Source organism: Mytilus galloprovincialis, chromosome 9, assembly GCF_965363235.1.
Source record: "Mytilus galloprovincialis chromosome 9, xbMytGall1.hap1.1, whole genome shotgun sequence".
Classification (NCBI taxonomy): domain Eukaryota; kingdom Metazoa; phylum Mollusca; class Bivalvia; order Mytilida; family Mytilidae; genus Mytilus; species Mytilus galloprovincialis.
Window position 1 is genome coordinate 1927937 of NC_134846.1, and position 18247 is coordinate 1946183.

The 18247-nt window shown below is 30.8% G+C and overlaps 1 protein-coding gene across 2 annotated transcripts; it reads left to right on the forward strand.

Moving 5' to 3' along the window:
* The first annotated feature begins 248 nt into the window (after positions 1–248).
* On the forward strand, positions 249–17720 carry LOC143044220 (uncharacterized). Of its 2 annotated transcripts, XM_076216145.1 has the most exons (10): positions 249–480; positions 6898–6940; positions 8023–8115; positions 8574–8672; positions 10808–10906; positions 12258–12359; positions 13187–13249; positions 14902–14923; positions 16682–16786; positions 17481–17714. In XM_076216145.1, the coding sequence occupies exons 2-10, from the start codon at positions 6914–6916 to the stop codon at positions 17639–17641; spliced, it is 771 nt and encodes a 256-aa protein (XP_076072260.1). In that variant the 5' UTR covers positions 249–480; positions 6898–6913; the 3' UTR covers positions 17642–17714. The 2 variants fall into 2 exon arrangements, with proteins under 2 accessions (XP_076072260.1, XP_076072261.1); XM_076216146.1 differs by lacking the exon at positions 12258–12359 and having other exon boundaries at positions 17481–17720.
* The last annotated feature ends 527 nt before the right edge of the window (positions 17721–18247 follow it).

Here is an 18247-nt window from a genome sequence, read left to right on the forward strand (position 1 = left end):
AACAACATTTTCTAGGAATCAAAAGTTTGACTTTCTGACTGCTACTATATTCGGAATAAGTGTTTTTAATGATAATATCTCAAACATTCATATATTTACGTATTCTTTACTTAGATATGTCCATTTCGAAGTATATTCATATTATTAGTATTACGTTGTCAATCATTGATTACTAACAATGCAATAATACCCACTCACTGTCTATATTTAGCTAAGTAGGTGAACCGTTTATTTCATGATCATGATTATAGCAAAAACTCACATCGTTCGAATTGTATATACAGAGACTTGTAGCTTCCTGCATTTTGAACTTTTGATGTTGATAAAAACTAAAGTTAGATGTTAAGCTGGGTGTATGGAACTATTTCATTTCGCTTTGTATCATGTTCCATTAAGTGTGTGGGCATGTTATTTACAGAAAATGTAATTACGGTCAAGGAGGAAATAAAACGGACTATAAAAGTATTTTGATTCATCGACGTAAGTACAAATGGTTGCATTTAAATATAGATTTTATAATTTTAATTGTGTTTTCAATTTGCCGACTTTGTGTCACTTTCCAAGTCAGTACCTAACATATGGTTTAACTTTTTAATTTCTGTTATTATTAGTGATACAATGTGCGTGTTTGTTTTTGTTTGTAAATTTTACAATGAGGGACTCTTGACACTTAACTTAATGTTTATGGCATTTGAATGGCAATACCTAGCTGTTCTTTTAATTATATATAATCATTCTAAAAGAATATCATTCTTGTATTGCATTTAATAGAAAGAATAAAAAGTTAAATAACAAAATTACCGAACGCCGAGGAAAATACAAAACGGAAATTCCGTAATCATATGGCAAAATCAAAAGCCCAAACACATCAAACGAAAGGAAAACAACTGCCATGTTTTTAACTTGGTAGAGGCGTTGTCATATGTAGAATATGGTGAAATAAAGATGTATTAAGGTGGACCCTCGGTATATATTACCTCAGATAATTTTTTTCATACTTATTTTTTCCAAAATGAAGATCTTTCAATGTTTATTTTTTCTTCAAATAAATGATATAAGTATTGGTTGCTGTGCTATTTTCAACCAACAAGTTGCGCAAAATTGCCCAAATTTGTATAGATTATTTATGATCAAACACATTTTGTGGGAATAAAAAGAAATCATTGAGATGAAAGTTTGAGAAGATAGGTACTATAATAGGCTTTAAGAACATATAAAGGAAAACATGGTTTCACCGAACATTTTTGTCTTTCTACAAGTAAAAAATAAAAATTTCACTATCAATCCAGTATGATATTTTAACTGTAAGAGTTATCTCCACTTAAATGGGCAAGTTGAAAAAAATCTCTAAAACAGAAATGTTTGGCTTTGTTTAAACAGTTGGAATAATGCAATTCATCATCTATTTTTTTATACAAATAAGCTGCTTGTAATATTTCCGGGTAAAGTCATGATCTATATTCTATGATGATAAATAATGCAGTTAAGATACACAAATAGATTAGAAGAAGTAAGAGTTTTTATGAAATTGTACTTTCATACAATTAACCACTTATTATTGTATACCAGCTGAGGGCAGACACGTACAATCCTGCTAATAGTATCATACAGGCACATTTCATGAACTAATTTACATCTGCCTTTACCTATGTTTTTTAGTTGTTATACTGCAAGATAGACGAATGCATGTAGTGTAAATCAAGTACGCTAGTGGCATACTTTCAGTATTGACTTATGTCTTATTCTTTTCAAAATGATTATATTTTATTTTTACGCTAGATAAAATTAGTATAATTGCATTAATCATTTGACTTTTCATATTCATATATTTCTATGGAACACACAAATGTTATACCACATGCATCGTTTATTTTTAAAAGCCATTCTTATATGACAAGGATTAAATAAACATATTACAAAAGGGAATAAAAGTAAGGTTATCAAGGCTGCTACAACACAACAGTATTCTTTTTAAGGGAAATAGAAATGTACTTGATAAGAATAAATAATGCAGCTACGTCTCGGGCTAAAATGAGGGTCTCGGGATGATACCTGGGCCGATATGGAAAAGGCCATGTATTAATCTCTATTTTATCATATACTTATAGAAAATAATGGTATAATTGTAACCAATGATAACACTTATTTCTGCATAAAATTATTCATTAAATTTGAAGAATTTTCGTAGCCTTCTGATATTACTTTTGTTTTCAACTGCTTCCAGTATATATCAACTACTCCCGTTTCATATCAACTGCTTCCGGTTATTATCGCATGCTTTGTTGTAACGTTATTGCATGACATTTCGACGTCATTTAGCAAATTTCGGAAAATATAACAGAATGCTGTTTATTTGTTTGTAAAACACAACAAAGTTGGATAAAAGAAAATATTAGGAATCAGGAAAATATATTATTAAAAAACTAATAACAAATATTACAACAAAAGCATTTTTTCAAAGTTTTACAAATAGTTGTTGTCTGTATATCTTCTCTTGAATTATAAGAATTTTAAGAAATAATTAACACTAATACCAAACGATTATTCGACATTTACATAATAATATTAAAGGACTATAAAACTTAACAGTTTGGAGCTTTGTTGTACTAAAGTTATTTTAATAGAGGACACAAATGCATGATCATTCTGGACAGAATTATAATGTTTTGCTACTTCTTTAAACATTTCTATAATTTGTGATAAATAGTTGATAACATGTTCGTTTCCGTCGGTCTGATTTCATTCGAAAACTAAAGATTTTCTAATCCAAGGCATGTATTGCCTAAGACGTATTTGGCGCAATTTTTTGAAATTTTGGATCCTCAATGCTCTTCAACTTTCTATTCGTTTGGCGTTATAAATATTTTGATATGAGCGTCACTTATGAGTCTTATATAGACGAAACGCGCGTCTGGCGTACTAAATTATAATCCCAGTACCTTTGATAACTAATTATTCCCTGTGGCTAATATGTGAGTCGCGGGATGATACCAGGACCGATATGGAAAAGGGCATGTAACAATCTATAAATATCATACTGAAAACTTCACAAACTTACCATTGATGAGAACAATGTTGACAATAATGGATACATGGAAGAAACGAGGTGACTATACGTAGGTACGAACCATTTATGTCTGATAGTCACAGTTTACCTGATCATTGATTAACTATCTTAGTAATTGTTTGACAATTTGAAATCAACTGTTTTTCTTATACACGGCAATTTATAAAAACATTAGATCAAAATTGGCTATTTGCGATTCCTTAATGATAAAGATCATTTCGAAAGCATGTTTAAGTCTGATACATCCTTGACTTATATTTGTTGTTAAGCATTCCTGATAAATCATGAAAGGCACATCGAAAGCATGAAATTAATAAACTTTTCTTTTAATTTCTAGTATTGTCTGTTGGAAAAATTGTACATGCATAGGATTATTCGGTAAGTCGTAAATGCACCTACCCTATTGGACTTATCAATCGGGTAAAATAAAGATTAACAGTAAATCAGTTTTTGAAAATACATGAAAATAATATGGTGGCAATGGACATGATTATGCTGCAAGGATATGCATGCACGATTTCTTTGTTAATGTAAAATTTGAAATGCAATAGAAAAATATTATCAGATTATTACATGGCATTTTTCATATCGCATGTATTATCAGCCCTAGGTTCAATATCAGCCCAAGAGCCGCATGGCTCAAGGGCTGATATTGACCGAGGGCTGATAATACATGCGATATGAAAAATGACATGTTATGATCTTTTTATCATATGCTTCAACAATGGAGAAGAATAACAGATTCATATATTGATCCTTTTACGTGGTTCCAAAATAGAAGTTCAAAGATTGAAAAGTTCACGGACGTCGGAACCCGGATTTAGTACATTCGATATGATATCTTTTTAGCATATGCCTCGATAGAGAAGAAAATATTTTAATATGGACGAATCAACGAAATAAATAATTCATCAATATACATAATGAACACTGTTAGGAAAAGTCAGCTGTTTTTAAAGTAACTTTCTAAATTATGTTTGAAACTTTTAAAAATGCATTTTAATAATTAATATATATATTTTTTTATTATTATACACAATCATACTTTTCAGTATTCAAATAATTGTTTTGTATACTACTTCGTAATGATTTTCACTGAAAACGTAGCATTCATGTGTATTTTCCGGAATTTGCCGAATATCACCGGAATGCCATGCGATAACGTTACGGAAAGGTATGTGATAACAATCTAAGCATGTGACATGTCATAAACTTTTCATATCAGCCCGCTAAGCACCAATCCGAAAAATATGAAATTTACGTTAATTTAATGCTATTATCGTACAGTAAAAATCATATGTTATTTATCATAAGTATATGATAATTTTTTTTATCCCATACGTTAGAGTTCAATAACATAATGGATAACTGGTTTTTGTATTTTGATTATCATATTTTTCATATGGATTATTTTATTTTCGATCGTTATAATCAATGTGATATTATTTCAATAGTAAATGAAACAAGTATTATGTTGTTGAAGAGAGAAGAGACATGCATATATCTAAAAACTAATTAAAAAGTAAAATTACAAAAATGCAGAATGGCAAAATAAAAACCCCAAACACATAAAACGTATGAAAAACAACTGTTATATTCCTGGCTTGGTATGGGCATTTCCTTATTTAGTAAATCGTGGATCACAACTGTTTTGTTAGCGAGATAGACCTATTATTTTATTGCAGTCGAAAATAGTTTCATTATATTGACAACAATGTGTGAAGAAAACAAACAGACATAATAGATAAAAAATGTCATATATTAAGGCACAACAGTCAACATTGTGTTATAATCTTACTCACTCTAAGCCAAACAAATATGCGGGAAAAAATGGCAGATAGGCAACCCGCATAATCAATATGGAGGACATGCATACAAACATGACCATAGAACAACAACACCAATAGGACTAAAGAAGCATCCTGATAACGTTCAGGATATGATACTTTTGTTTCATAGTCTTAAATATATCCTAGCCTGGTCCAAATATCATAGTGTGTTATATAATATAAAGTATGTAATGAATTGTATTTCATGCACTAAATTTTGAATATGTCTGCTTTTCACAGTAATTTAAATAAAATATATCCTACTTCAAAAGGAACCATGAAAAGCAATATGTCGTACATTGATTCTGTTTATTTCCTTAAAACACTGTGAACTCTCAAAAATTTGAAGTGATTAAGTTATCATTATGTAGGAGAATTATATATTTACATATTTTATCACATTATAATAAGATCAATTACTAACAACAATGACGATACAAGGTTTGGATTGATTTTCGTTAAAAGTTATTATTAACCAACTATAGAGAAAAAAATAATGATTCAAAGTAAATATAGACATGATAATTGATCGAAGTTAGAATAGTACACTACTATGATAACAAATATATAACATTTATAGATTCTTAATGGATGCATATTTATAAACAAGACAGATTCATTTCATCTTAAGATTAAATACTGTGGATTCATTATTATTCGTTGGATATCAATTTTCGTGGATTTCGTAAGTATAGGGGAACCACAAATTTAAAAGTTCAACGAATTACAAATTTTCTTAAGGAATATATACAGACTTTGTCAAAACCACGAAATCAAATATGCACGAATTTGCAAGTTTTCCTCATACCACGAAAATTAGTACCCACGGAAATAAATAAATCCACAGTAATGCATTTATTACTATATGAGTTGGAAAGCTTTTATTTTGTATATTTGCTCAGAGATGTCCATGTACTTTGCATTATAAATCGATCGAAAGCAGAAAAGCACACAATGCATATCTGCGTTTAAATACCTTTTATACAGATGGAACCGTTTAATTCATAGTTTGAAATTCAACACACTCAATGACACGCCTTTCAAATCTGTTTATAAAGTATTTGCAATTTTTGATTGAATCAATTCAGTGTGAGTGCAATAGAATTAACGTTCTCGCATTTAACACGAATGAAATACACATATATGCATCGTAAATGATTAGAGGTAAATATTATATTACAGATATGATAAGTCACGCAAAGTATTGAATAAACAGAAATCATGTTGCAGAAGTATATCATTATTTTACGACAATATTTGTATATTATTAACCATTTTTTTTACCAGATGCATATAAAATAAATAAATATTATCAAATTAAATCAATAATTAGAGTAATAAGATTAAATAATGCAAACCAATTGATACCTATACACCCGTGAAACCAATCTTTTATACGTGATACTGTGGATTCATTAATTTTCGTTGGATACCAATTTTCGTGGGTTTCGTGGGTACAAGTTTACCACGAATTTAAATGTTCATCGAAATGCAAATTTTCCATTGGGTTGTATACGCACTTTTGGCAAAACCACGAAATTAAATATCGACGAAAGTGTAAGTTTTCCTGAATCCACGAAAACTGGTACCAACGAAAATAAATGAATCCACAGTAATAATTTTGGTTTGAATTTTACGTATTACATTCTTTATTTCACTGATGTATAGTATAATAAGTTTGAATGTTTAGGAAAGAAAAAGACAAATGTATACCGGTATTTAAATGTTTAAGGAGTAAAAGGAAAAATATAAAGTGGATAAGTTTATTAAGTATTTTTAAAGATATTACATCATGTATTTTCTGCAAGTCATTTTATTTTCATCATTAGTTGTGCGTGAATAATTGTGTAGAAGATATTTTAATTTTACACTTATCAGGCAACAGAGGATTATAATATCATCTTTAATGTTTATGTTTCTCAAAATAGAATCCAGATATTAGGATATGTTGTTTAAGTAGCATACATTGGAAATAAACCAAAAGCATTTCATGTATTTCAGAGTAAAAAGATAAAAAATGCAAAGAGAACAGAAAAGAAACGAGGTAAATGAAACCCATGCCATTTTTTTTTATCAGGAAATGACTTCCAAGTTGAATTTAGATTCCGCCCACATGAAAAGATTTATACAACTGTTCTTCATATAGACTATAAATAAAAGTAAGCAACAAAAGAAACCAAAGGGACAATAACAAAATACATGTACCAGAGAATCAGACAAAAACATATGGAAAAAAATTAGAGTCTCTGAAATAAAATACAAAGCAAGACAAACATATAAAATGACGTACTGAAGAATATGTGCACATTATTTTCTGCTGTCTAAGAAAGACAAAATAATTTCCCAAAAAAATAATTGGATAGATGTCAATTGACTGTGAAAGAAATCATATTTAAGTTGCATATATATAAAACAAAATATGTATTAAGATATACTGGAATTCATTTTATTCCTCCAATCAAATTCCCTAATTTTATAAGATATAAACTGTTGAAGATTTGCAATCTGACATAACTTAAAATTCGAAATGCAATGCATGGCTTTCAGATCGGAATAATACTGGATATAAAATACAACAACAAAACATGTTAGTAATCATAATTTCAAACTACTATTTTTGATGGATACTGCGGTTTTTTGGCAAATGACATGATTATTGTTTTTCTACATGTCATCTGTTCTTCTTTAGACATCGTAAATAAACATCATCTGTTAATTTAGCTGCTGACTGTACTGCTGTTCAATTCACGTATCATAGAGTCAATTTGTCAATTTGACTCAACTAAATCTAGTCAACGGTTAAACATTTGAGCATAAAACTACAGGTTTCAATGACACTCTGTATAACATGTTTAACTCCATGGATAAATCACATTGTGTCTTAATTGGTAGAAAATTCTCAAATCCTCAAATCCAAAGATCACAGTTTTCATAGAGATACATTACTGTGATTCTTTTAGACTCCAGTTGTCCTGGATCCATCTCTATTTCGAAGATAACATGGCGTTTTTGGTCCCGCCAATATTATAATTCGTATGTACCAAGTACACCTGTCCTTGTCGCTTTAAAAATGTGCAACCTTCTCTTTTCTAATATTGTTTTTTTCTTAAATCAATATAATTGCAGAAACTATTAAAGGCAGCAGAAGAAGGGGATTTAGAAAAAGTGAAAAAGTTAGTTCGGCATGGAGCTGATATAAATTATAAGGACACATTTGGGGTAAATATATTCATATGATTCTTAAATGTTGACCCACATAACTTATGGTCTAAATTGTAACTGATGACTCAAGTCAAGGGCGATTTAAATGATGTCGTTATCTTATAGTTCATAGAATATGTATACAGCTTCAGTATTTGTGTATTTTCAATGATTTTCATAAACAATTCGAAAGAACAATTGATTTTGATTTTGCATAAAACATGTAGAACATGAAATTGTTCTACAAAATGTGAAAATAATTTTTATTAGAAGTCATTCGATATTTTCCCAAACTACAAACGAATTTGATAATAATGAAAGCCAGATTCATACCAAACTCTTGTTTTTACTTAAAGGCCATTCCATTCTCCAATTTTTTTTTAAAGTATGCCAGATAAGATACAAATACAATTTAGTAAATCAATATGTCACATGTATGTAAATATTTGTACATGAACTAATAATTTTTCTTAAAGAGTTTTACGGCACTACACTGTGCAGCAAACAACGGTAATATAGAGATTATAAACTACCTAGCAGATAATGAAGCAGACATGAACTGTCGCAACAACAGGGTATAGATAGTACAATAAGATGACAAATATATCGAAATAGAATTGAGAATGGAAATGGAGAATGTGTCAAAAAGTAAAATCACAAAAATACTGAACTTAAAGGAAAATCAATTCGGAAAGTCCATAATCACATAGCAAAATCAAATAACAAAACGCATCAAAAACGAATGGACAAGAACTGTCATATTCCTGACTTGGTATAGGCATTTTCAAAATGTAGAAAATGGTGGACCAAACCTGGTTCTATAGCGCTTACCCTCTCACTTTGATGACAAATTCCGTTATATTTACATTGATGCGTTAACTAAACAGACACAATAAATAAAATAGTCAAAATATTGGTACATCAGTCATCATCGTATAACAATTTTAAAAGGAACAGTTTAACAGAACACAAAAACATATATCTATAAACACATTCATTGATTTGTGTGTCTGTCGTCAGAAAATTTTATAAGACACAACAAATCGACAAATAAGCAGAAAACATACCAGGGCAGAATAATTTGTCTTCAACACAGTGAGAAAATCCCGCACCGAGGCATGATTTAGATGACCCATGAACACAAATATGTACTAGTTTAGTGAAAAGAGACATCTCATTTAACTCCGAAACATATAAGTTAAATAAATTTAAAAAACATACAAGACTTAACAAATGCCACACATATCTAACTTTTAAAATACGGCGGTGTTGAACATGTTAAGTGAGATCTAAAAAAGCTACTATACCTTTAGTTAATATAGAATAAAAAACACATAGCAATACGCTCAGTACATAATGATAATGTGAACTGTTATTATGCCCCCATATGTCCAAAAGTTGGTTTCCGTTCTCTAACTTTAGTTTGCCAAAACCAAATGTTATGATAACTGATATGAAACTGATACACAAGTTGAAGTTGGGTTGCGTCACTTTTAATGTCCATTAATTATGCTCCTCTATTAACATAAAAAGAATTATTAATATTTCGTTTCCATTTCTAACTTTAGTTGGCATCAACTAAAGGTTATGAAATGTATAAACAATGCTTATTACCGCACAATTTAGATCAGTGTTTAGTGTTGGTGGTATCACTTTTAACGTTCTAGAGTAATGCCTTTTATAAATGAAAAATTCTGAATTTGTTCCTTTCTCTATTCTCTCTCTAAAGTTAGCCTCAACCAAATTGTATAAGACTTATACATAATGCTTATTACCAAAAACTCAGATCAATTATAAATTTGGGTAGCGTCACTTTCATTGTTCGTCAGTTATGAACCTTTATAACTTTATATGATATGATATGTAAGCGTGGATATGAATCCAATTGACACATTCCCCATTTATTACTATGCTGATTCTTTATGGTTATTGTCGAAGTGGAACCTGGTTTTTCCCTCATTTAACAAATACATATTCTAAAAACAAAACATATTTGAGACCATTTGTATTGTAAATGATATAGAATAAAGAGATGAGACAACTATCTATCAAAGTCTATTTTTGAATGATATAGATACCAAACATATGAGTATTTGATTCTGAAACTGATTAATTTAATTTAAGCAAATGCTGATACTAAATAATTAAGTATGAATTATGTTATCATTTGCAGGTCCTTGCTACATATGTTGATATTCAACTGTTTCGGTTCTTATACATCCTTGGCTTTCAGATATTTAGCTTTGAACATTGCTGATGTTGATGGTCAATCCAGATTTAGACCCATTGGTGGCTTTCGACTGTATCTTCTCTTTGTTGTTGTCTCTTTGACATATTCCATATTTCCATTCTCAATTTTCTTATCTGTTTCGTGCTGAAATATATTGTTTATTGTATGCAGAAAGATGTTTATTTAATCTATAATAATATAGTTTCAATCAGATTCGATCACGTTCACATTGGTGTGATAATCAAGGTTTACATGATCGTTTGTGTAATCAACTTCCCATATCGAATGTTGTGTAATCAAAAACTGATACAGCTTTCCTGAATCATTTAAGAAGATCATTGCAGTTGTGCACCTCAACGTATTTCGATGTTTTAAGATTCCGTCATTCTTATACTATTGTCTATTACGTAAAATTTGGTCTGTGCAAGCCAACCATTCAGTGTTTGCTACGTTTTTACTATATTTCATTGCCTGTTATAGGGAAGAACACCTCTTCATTTGTCCGTGCACAAAGGTCGGATAGAAGCTTCAAAGGCATTGATAAATAGAGGCACTGCCATTAATGCTGTTAACATATTTGTGAGTTGATTTTGAGTTGATCAGATATTAAAAGAATTTAATAGATTTATGAATTTGATAGATTTACGAATGCTTCCTTTCGAAATTAGATTTATGAACTGCAACTGGTAAATACAGCTATTTACAAACATTGCTTAACTGAGTACTATGTGTCTATATAAATGGTATTGTAGAAAATTAATATGAAATACAACAGGTAATAAAGATTTACTGACGATGTCATTCCATCGTGATACAAAACGAGACATGTATTTCTATTCTTATTTTATCACCTATTTTGATATGTCCGTTTGTCCGGTTGACCAATAAAGCAGAGTAATTTCTATAATTTGCCAGACAGAATACAATAATATAGCACAAAAAGTTTAGCACTACAACGAAAAAGTAAAAAAAAAAAGCAAACAACAAATAGAAGACAGGCGAATGATACCAGAGGTACCGTCAAACTCAATGGTCGGAAATAAACTGACAACGCCATGGCTAAACAAAAAAGACAGACAAATAATAATACACAACACACAACACATACACAGGTAAAATAGCTACGGACGTTTCATGGATGTGGTAATAAACGTCAGTAATACATCCGTTTTACGTTTTACGGATGTATAACGGATGTTACGGTTACTTCCGTAAAACGTCTGTATAAATTAATCCGTAAAACGTACGTGTAAAAACTAGTGTAAAACGTTTTACGGATTTTTTTTGATAAATGCGTTTTATTTAAGAATTGAATGCTTCTTTTTGTAACTTCATGACAGCGTTGACCAACGTTCATTCTAAAAATATGCACACGGTCAACGTTTTTACAACCATTTGTAGTTAAAAAAAAAAACCCAGTTGCATTCAATACTTATTATTACATTTTTGTAGCTAAGATCATAAAAACCAGATTTTTATTAAGTTTTTATTTAAATTAAACCTGTTCACTTCATTGTGGGACCTCGTGGCATCATGAATGATAAATTTTATTGTGTAATGAAGTTGATTAAGGAATAACGCGAGATTGTAGTGTAGCCAATCAAAATAACGTATTATAATGAAAAAAGTAAAATCACAAAAATACTGAACTCCGAGGAAAATTCCATCGGAAAGTCTCTTATCACATGGCGAAATCAAATGACAAAACACATAAAAAACGAATGGACAACAACGGAAACATACATCTAATGTAATTATTCAGTATTGAACATGTTCTATTAAACTTACTAATCATGCAGATATATCATACATGAGGCAACACTTGAGATATAAGATTTGTTTGTAGGGAAAGGACACTTACAAATCATCTTGACATTTGAAAAAGTAACTACCTGCAGTACTGTTTCTTTTAATTTGTACATTATTTTAGGGATGTACTGCCTTACATATGGCTGGTTACTGGGTTAAATCGGTCGAGATGTCAAAAATGTTGGTCGACAATGGAGCTAGTGTAAATATTAAAGACAAAGACGTAAGATCCTTTCGCATTAGTTTCAAATATCAAATCTTAATAAAAAAAATATCGGTGTCATGCTAACGCTATGCAGGTTGCGTTACCATAGCAATTAATTTTACCAATCATCACTTTTTGATCAGATTTGGTTTCACTATATTATAATGTATGTTATTGTTTAGATTTATACATTTCATGACTGACATAAGAATAAAATGAGATGAAGGTTATACATAAATGAGTTTTTCTTTCTTAATATGAAAAGGCAAATGAACATGGATGAAAAATTAACTATTTGATTTTTTCAGATCTCAATCGTTTTTCTTTTTAATAGTGCTCAGATCACCAAAAAAAAAAAAATGGGAAGCTTACCACAAAACAAAGAGAAAGTGTAAAGCGTTAGAAATATATTTCAATCATGAATTTGTATTTTTACGAAGAAAAAATAAGTTTAAAACAATGAATATGCGATCACTGCAGATAATCGCATATAAAAACAATAAAAATCTATTGTAATTTCTCAGAAATTAAGTCATTGAACACATTCATCAATCAATGGCTATTGACAAATAAGCAAATCCGATTTATCATACTTTCTTTATGGTGTTTACCTTAAAATATGATTATACCAATGCCTAAATCAGAAATGAGTTAGTGATAGCGTAACAAAAAAACTCCAAGGAAAATTCAACAAGGAGAGTCCCTTAGCAAATGGCAAAATTAGAAGCACAAACACATCAAACGAATGGTGATTTGTGATTGATAAGTTTCAATTGAGTACAGCTTTAAATATTCTAAACCTTGTTACAAGCTGTGAAGTAAAACAATAATGTTTATAACCTCAGGGGATAACACCAGTTGAAATAGCAGCAAAGGGACAAAATACAGATGTTTTTGAATACTTAAAAGTAAGTAGGTTAATTCAGATTAAGTACGGACATATTTTCAACTCGACGTATGCGCATTTCACTCTCATAATACATTCAAAGAAATTTTCCTCAGGAAGTACAAGTATTATACGGAAGTTCAGAAAATGAAAATTTGCGTATGATATAGATAGTTTTAAGATTTGAAGTAAATGGGTAAATATTTGAAAATAAAAATAAACACAGTGTATGGAATAGAATACGGTTATATGAATATATCTGTCTTTCGGTTTCAAGAATAGTAAGGGAAATGGAACACGGTTTAATATTACTGAACTTGCATTTAAAGACTACTGTGTCATATAGGAAGAGCTTAACACGATAACACGTTTTGTAAACTGTAACTAAATGTACGACCCGACTAAATGATGCATACAAAGGAAGCAACATGATTTGTTTCAATTTAACAGTACAACAATGCCCACCAATCATTATAACACGTTTTCATTGTACGTCAGTCATTGCCAGATGCTTAAATAGTTAAATGTATTGGTTTGATTGTAAAGTCTCAAATGTATAATTTTAAATATATGAGGCTGTAAACAATGGAAGCCGTCATTTCGAATTCTAGAATTTTCTATACGCATTTTTTTCAATAATTCAATTTCTGATGCATAAACAAAGTCATAAAAACATCTTCTATTAATTAGCTATGACATCAGACAGATGCAAATGGCTTTTCGTGGAGCTCTGATTGATGAGTTTTTTACCTCCAAAATGTATGCTTTGAAGAATTGTGTACGTACCACGTACGTTTTGAAATTACAGTTTACGTCGGCTAGCCTTTGATAGGACTTGATACAACAGAAATATCTCACAATTCTACCGACGACAGCTAAAAGTGATGGACGGTCTGTCGATAAATTCATGGGGAACTAAACCCCCTTAAATCATTCATCCTGAAAAGAGTTACAAAAAGTACAATCACATAGATTAACATATCACCAGTGATATTTCAAGGGGGCTATATTGAGCTTAGTATCAAATTTAAATTTCAGTTACGATATCTTCATTCAGAGAGTAATAAATTATCTAACTTAGATATAGTTTAAGCGATTTTTATACTATTTGAGCTCGAGGTGGTTACTTTTGGTTGTTAATTATTGTATTGTTTACTCACAAGATATTGAAGCAACAAAAGTGAGATGAAATTTTCCTGATTATTTCTGGTCACAGTAGGTTAGGTTACACTATATTTTATTTACATTTGTAATATTGTCCAGAATATATATATTTTCGCTTTATAAGTTAAACAGAAACTTTTTGATAATCTTGTGCAACTTTGGTTGTATATTGTGGTCAAACTAGTACTTCATTGCCATCTGGTGTGTATACACGTTTTAAGTCTTAAATGCATTATTTGTCAATGTTTTTGAATTATGATTTTACTTTACTTTCTCTGCCACTTAATGAAAACCTGTTCACATTATCCACACCTGTCTTTTTATCTCATTTTCAGTTTTTGTTTTGTTTGACTTTCTATTGCTCACTCAGTTTTCTATGTTTTGTATACTGTTGTTTGTCTTTTGGTTGTTTTCGGTTTTAATGCCATGGCGTTGTTAGTTAAATCTCGACTATTGGTCAAATAAATTATAAATTACAGCAATATAATTTTTGGAACTAAATCTTTGTAGAAATGCAGAGACCAAGGATGTCGTAAGTAAATACATATATTTTACATGAAATTGTGAGAGTAACACTTACTTCCATCACTGTATTGGATACCTAAACTACATAAGTGTCCTTACAAACAACGGTATATTGCTGGGTCTTCCAAGTGCTCCACGAAACCTCTTTCTAAATTATTAACATCTATTTTATCAGCAATCAAAGACGGGCTTCCAAGTTATTGTGAAACTGCCTATTCTAGAGGTGGCGTGAATCAGATGTGGATACTTAAAAGTTCAAAAGATCTTTTAGAGTACATACAATCTAACTCTCTTTCATCTTGTAACAGTATTAAAACATTTGACTTTTCTACTCTGTACACAAGTATTCCACATTCCAAACTAAAAGACAAATTGAAAGAGTTGGTATTACTTTGCTTCATAAAAAAGAATGGCCAACGTAGATACAAGTATCTTGTCTTAGGGAGGCATAAATCCTACTTTGTAAAGAATCACTCTGATTCAAACAAAAAATTCTCTGAAACTGATATTATCAAGATGCTTGATTTCTTGATTGACAACATATTTGTTACGTTCGGAGGACGTGTTTTTCAACAGACTGTCGGCATTCCAATGGGAACAAACTGTGCCCTTTACACGCCGACTTGTTTCTTTATTATTATGAGGCTGACTTCATGCAGGAACTTCTTAGGAAGAAAGACAAGAAGTTAGCAATATCCTTTAACTCTACTTTCCGCTATATAGATGATGTTCTTTCACTAAACAATTCAAAATTTGGTGACTATGTGGAACGCATCTATCCAATCGAACTAGAGATAAAGGATACTACAGATACAATTAAGTCGGCTTCATATCTTGACTTACATCTAGAAATTGACAATGAGGGTCGGTTGAAAACAAAACTTTACGACAAAAGAGATGATTTCAGCTTTCCAATTGTGAACTTTCCATTTCTAAGTAGCAACATTCCAGCAGCACCTGCATACGGGGTATATATCTCCCAATTGATACGATATTCCCGTGCTTGCATTTCCTATCATGATTTTCTTGATAGAGGTTTGCTGCTCACAAGGAAGCTATTAAACCAAGAGTTCCAAATAGGGAAGTTGAAATCATCCCTTCGTAAATTTTACGGACGCCATCACGAGTTGGTTGACCGTTATGGAATAACCGTTTCACAAATGATATCGGATATGTTCCTTACGTCGTAACTACAATCCCCTTCCCTTTCATGAATATGACCTACCGAATTATACTATTTACCGGATTTGTAATCACATAAGCAACACGACGGGTGCCACATGTGGAGCAGGATCTGCTTACCCTTCCGGAGCACCTGAGATCACCCCTACTTTTTGGTGGGGTTCGTGTTGTTTATTCTTTAGTTTTCTATGTTGTGTCGTGTGTACTATTGTTTTTCTGTTTGTCTTTTTCATTTTTAGCCATGGAGTTGTCAGTTTGTTTTAGATTTATGAGTTTGACTGTCCCTTTGGTATCTTTCGTCCCTCTTTTATAATTCAGGTGTCCCTAGGACAGCTCAGGATAGCTCAAATGAAACAAGGGATGCAAGCATTCGTTGAAACGTTTAAAATAAAATGACAAACAAAATTACCTAATTCGTGCGAGGCTACATTACCTGAGGGAGTTAATACCTCAGTCTTTTCATTACTTCTAAATCTGTCCACATTTATACATAAAAAAAAAGATTTATGAATCATGTCTACTGACTTCGGATACTGGTAAATTCGTAATTACATAATTTTGACATTTTTTTTTATTTATACAGGGATAGAATATGATTTGGAAAGGTTCGGAATGAAAACGGAGGATGATTTTCAAAATATAGTATCCCAAGGATCTTACCAGTCACACGAAAACAGAATTTATTTGGGTATGTGACATCATTAACCTTATCGATAGAAAAATTTTGTGTTTGTTTCGAGATTTGTAGTTTTTAATGGCCCATAAGCCATTGGATTCAGGTCTAAATATATCTTTAAAATTAGAATGTGTACGTTTATTAGACAGTCCATGCTAAAACTCTGGTGAAAAGACCAGTAACAAAAAAAAAGAGGAGAAAATAGTTGATGTCGTCCCATCATTCCCGGCAAGGTACATTTTAAAAGTATGTCCTAACATTTCATCATTACAAAACAGTATACAAAATCAACACTGATTTAAATTTAAGTCATTGGTGTACTCGATATTACGTCGAACTCGAAATGTTAACTTTCGACAAATTAGATTCAATCAGTTTATTTTAATCACACCTTGTCATTAAAACTAATCTAGCATCAACAATTGTCAATAATTGTAATTTTCAAGTACTTTCTCGCAGATTTTTTCTCTATTTAGAATTATGTGCGAAAATTGCATATTAATAAGTACTGTACAATATTGCCTTAGTCGGTTTGTGATAAGTTGGTTTGACATAAATGTGCAAAACTCATTTCATTTCAGTGAAAATTAACAATTACAAATACTCTTTTGAGTCGATTTTTTTCATTTCGTTGTGCAATTAGTTGATATTCATTTCTAGTGTAACAGCAGAAAATAACCATCTATGTATTTTTTATTGACTTCAGTTGGACCTTACAATGTTGGTAAGACTACTATTGCAGCAGTGCTAGTAAATTATGAAATTCCAAGAGAAAGATGTCCGACAAATGGTATATGGGTACATTTAAGGAGAGCAGGAATGAACATTGAAAAGAGAGAATGGGTATTTTTTAAATCAGGTGAATAATATTGACTATATACATCAAATCAGACTTAACTTATTAAACGTACATATCAAAACTGAAACAGTTTGAAAGCAATATGGCCACCGAGAACCTAATACCTGTAATGCCAATTTGCAAGAGGGAGTACATACATGTGTTTTAATAGTTTCTAATCTTGAAATGTTTTTTTTTTTAAATCATTGCTATTAATCATGTCAATACCAAAATACTGACTACCAGGTGAACAGTATTCTATAAAATGAAATTTCATGAATTCTTTTTCACTGAATATCAGCTAGTGTGTAATTTTTCATACCCTTTTGAGAAGCAACTGTTATGACTTTATTTTTCTTTTAGATGAATACAAATTTGTTGGTTAAGAGACTCATATTATAAGGGTTGAAAAAATAACTAAGAATGAAATCCTGTCGCCTACAAAGCGTAATTAAAACTTAATTTGCAGTTTTTGTCATATTCTGATTAATTCAACTACTTATAGTAGTATACGGGGTATATATCTCCCAATTGATACGATATTCCCGTGCTTGCATTTCCTATCATGATTTTCTTGATAGAGGTTTGCTGCTCACAAGGAAGCTATTAAACCAAGAGTTCCAAATGGTGAAGTT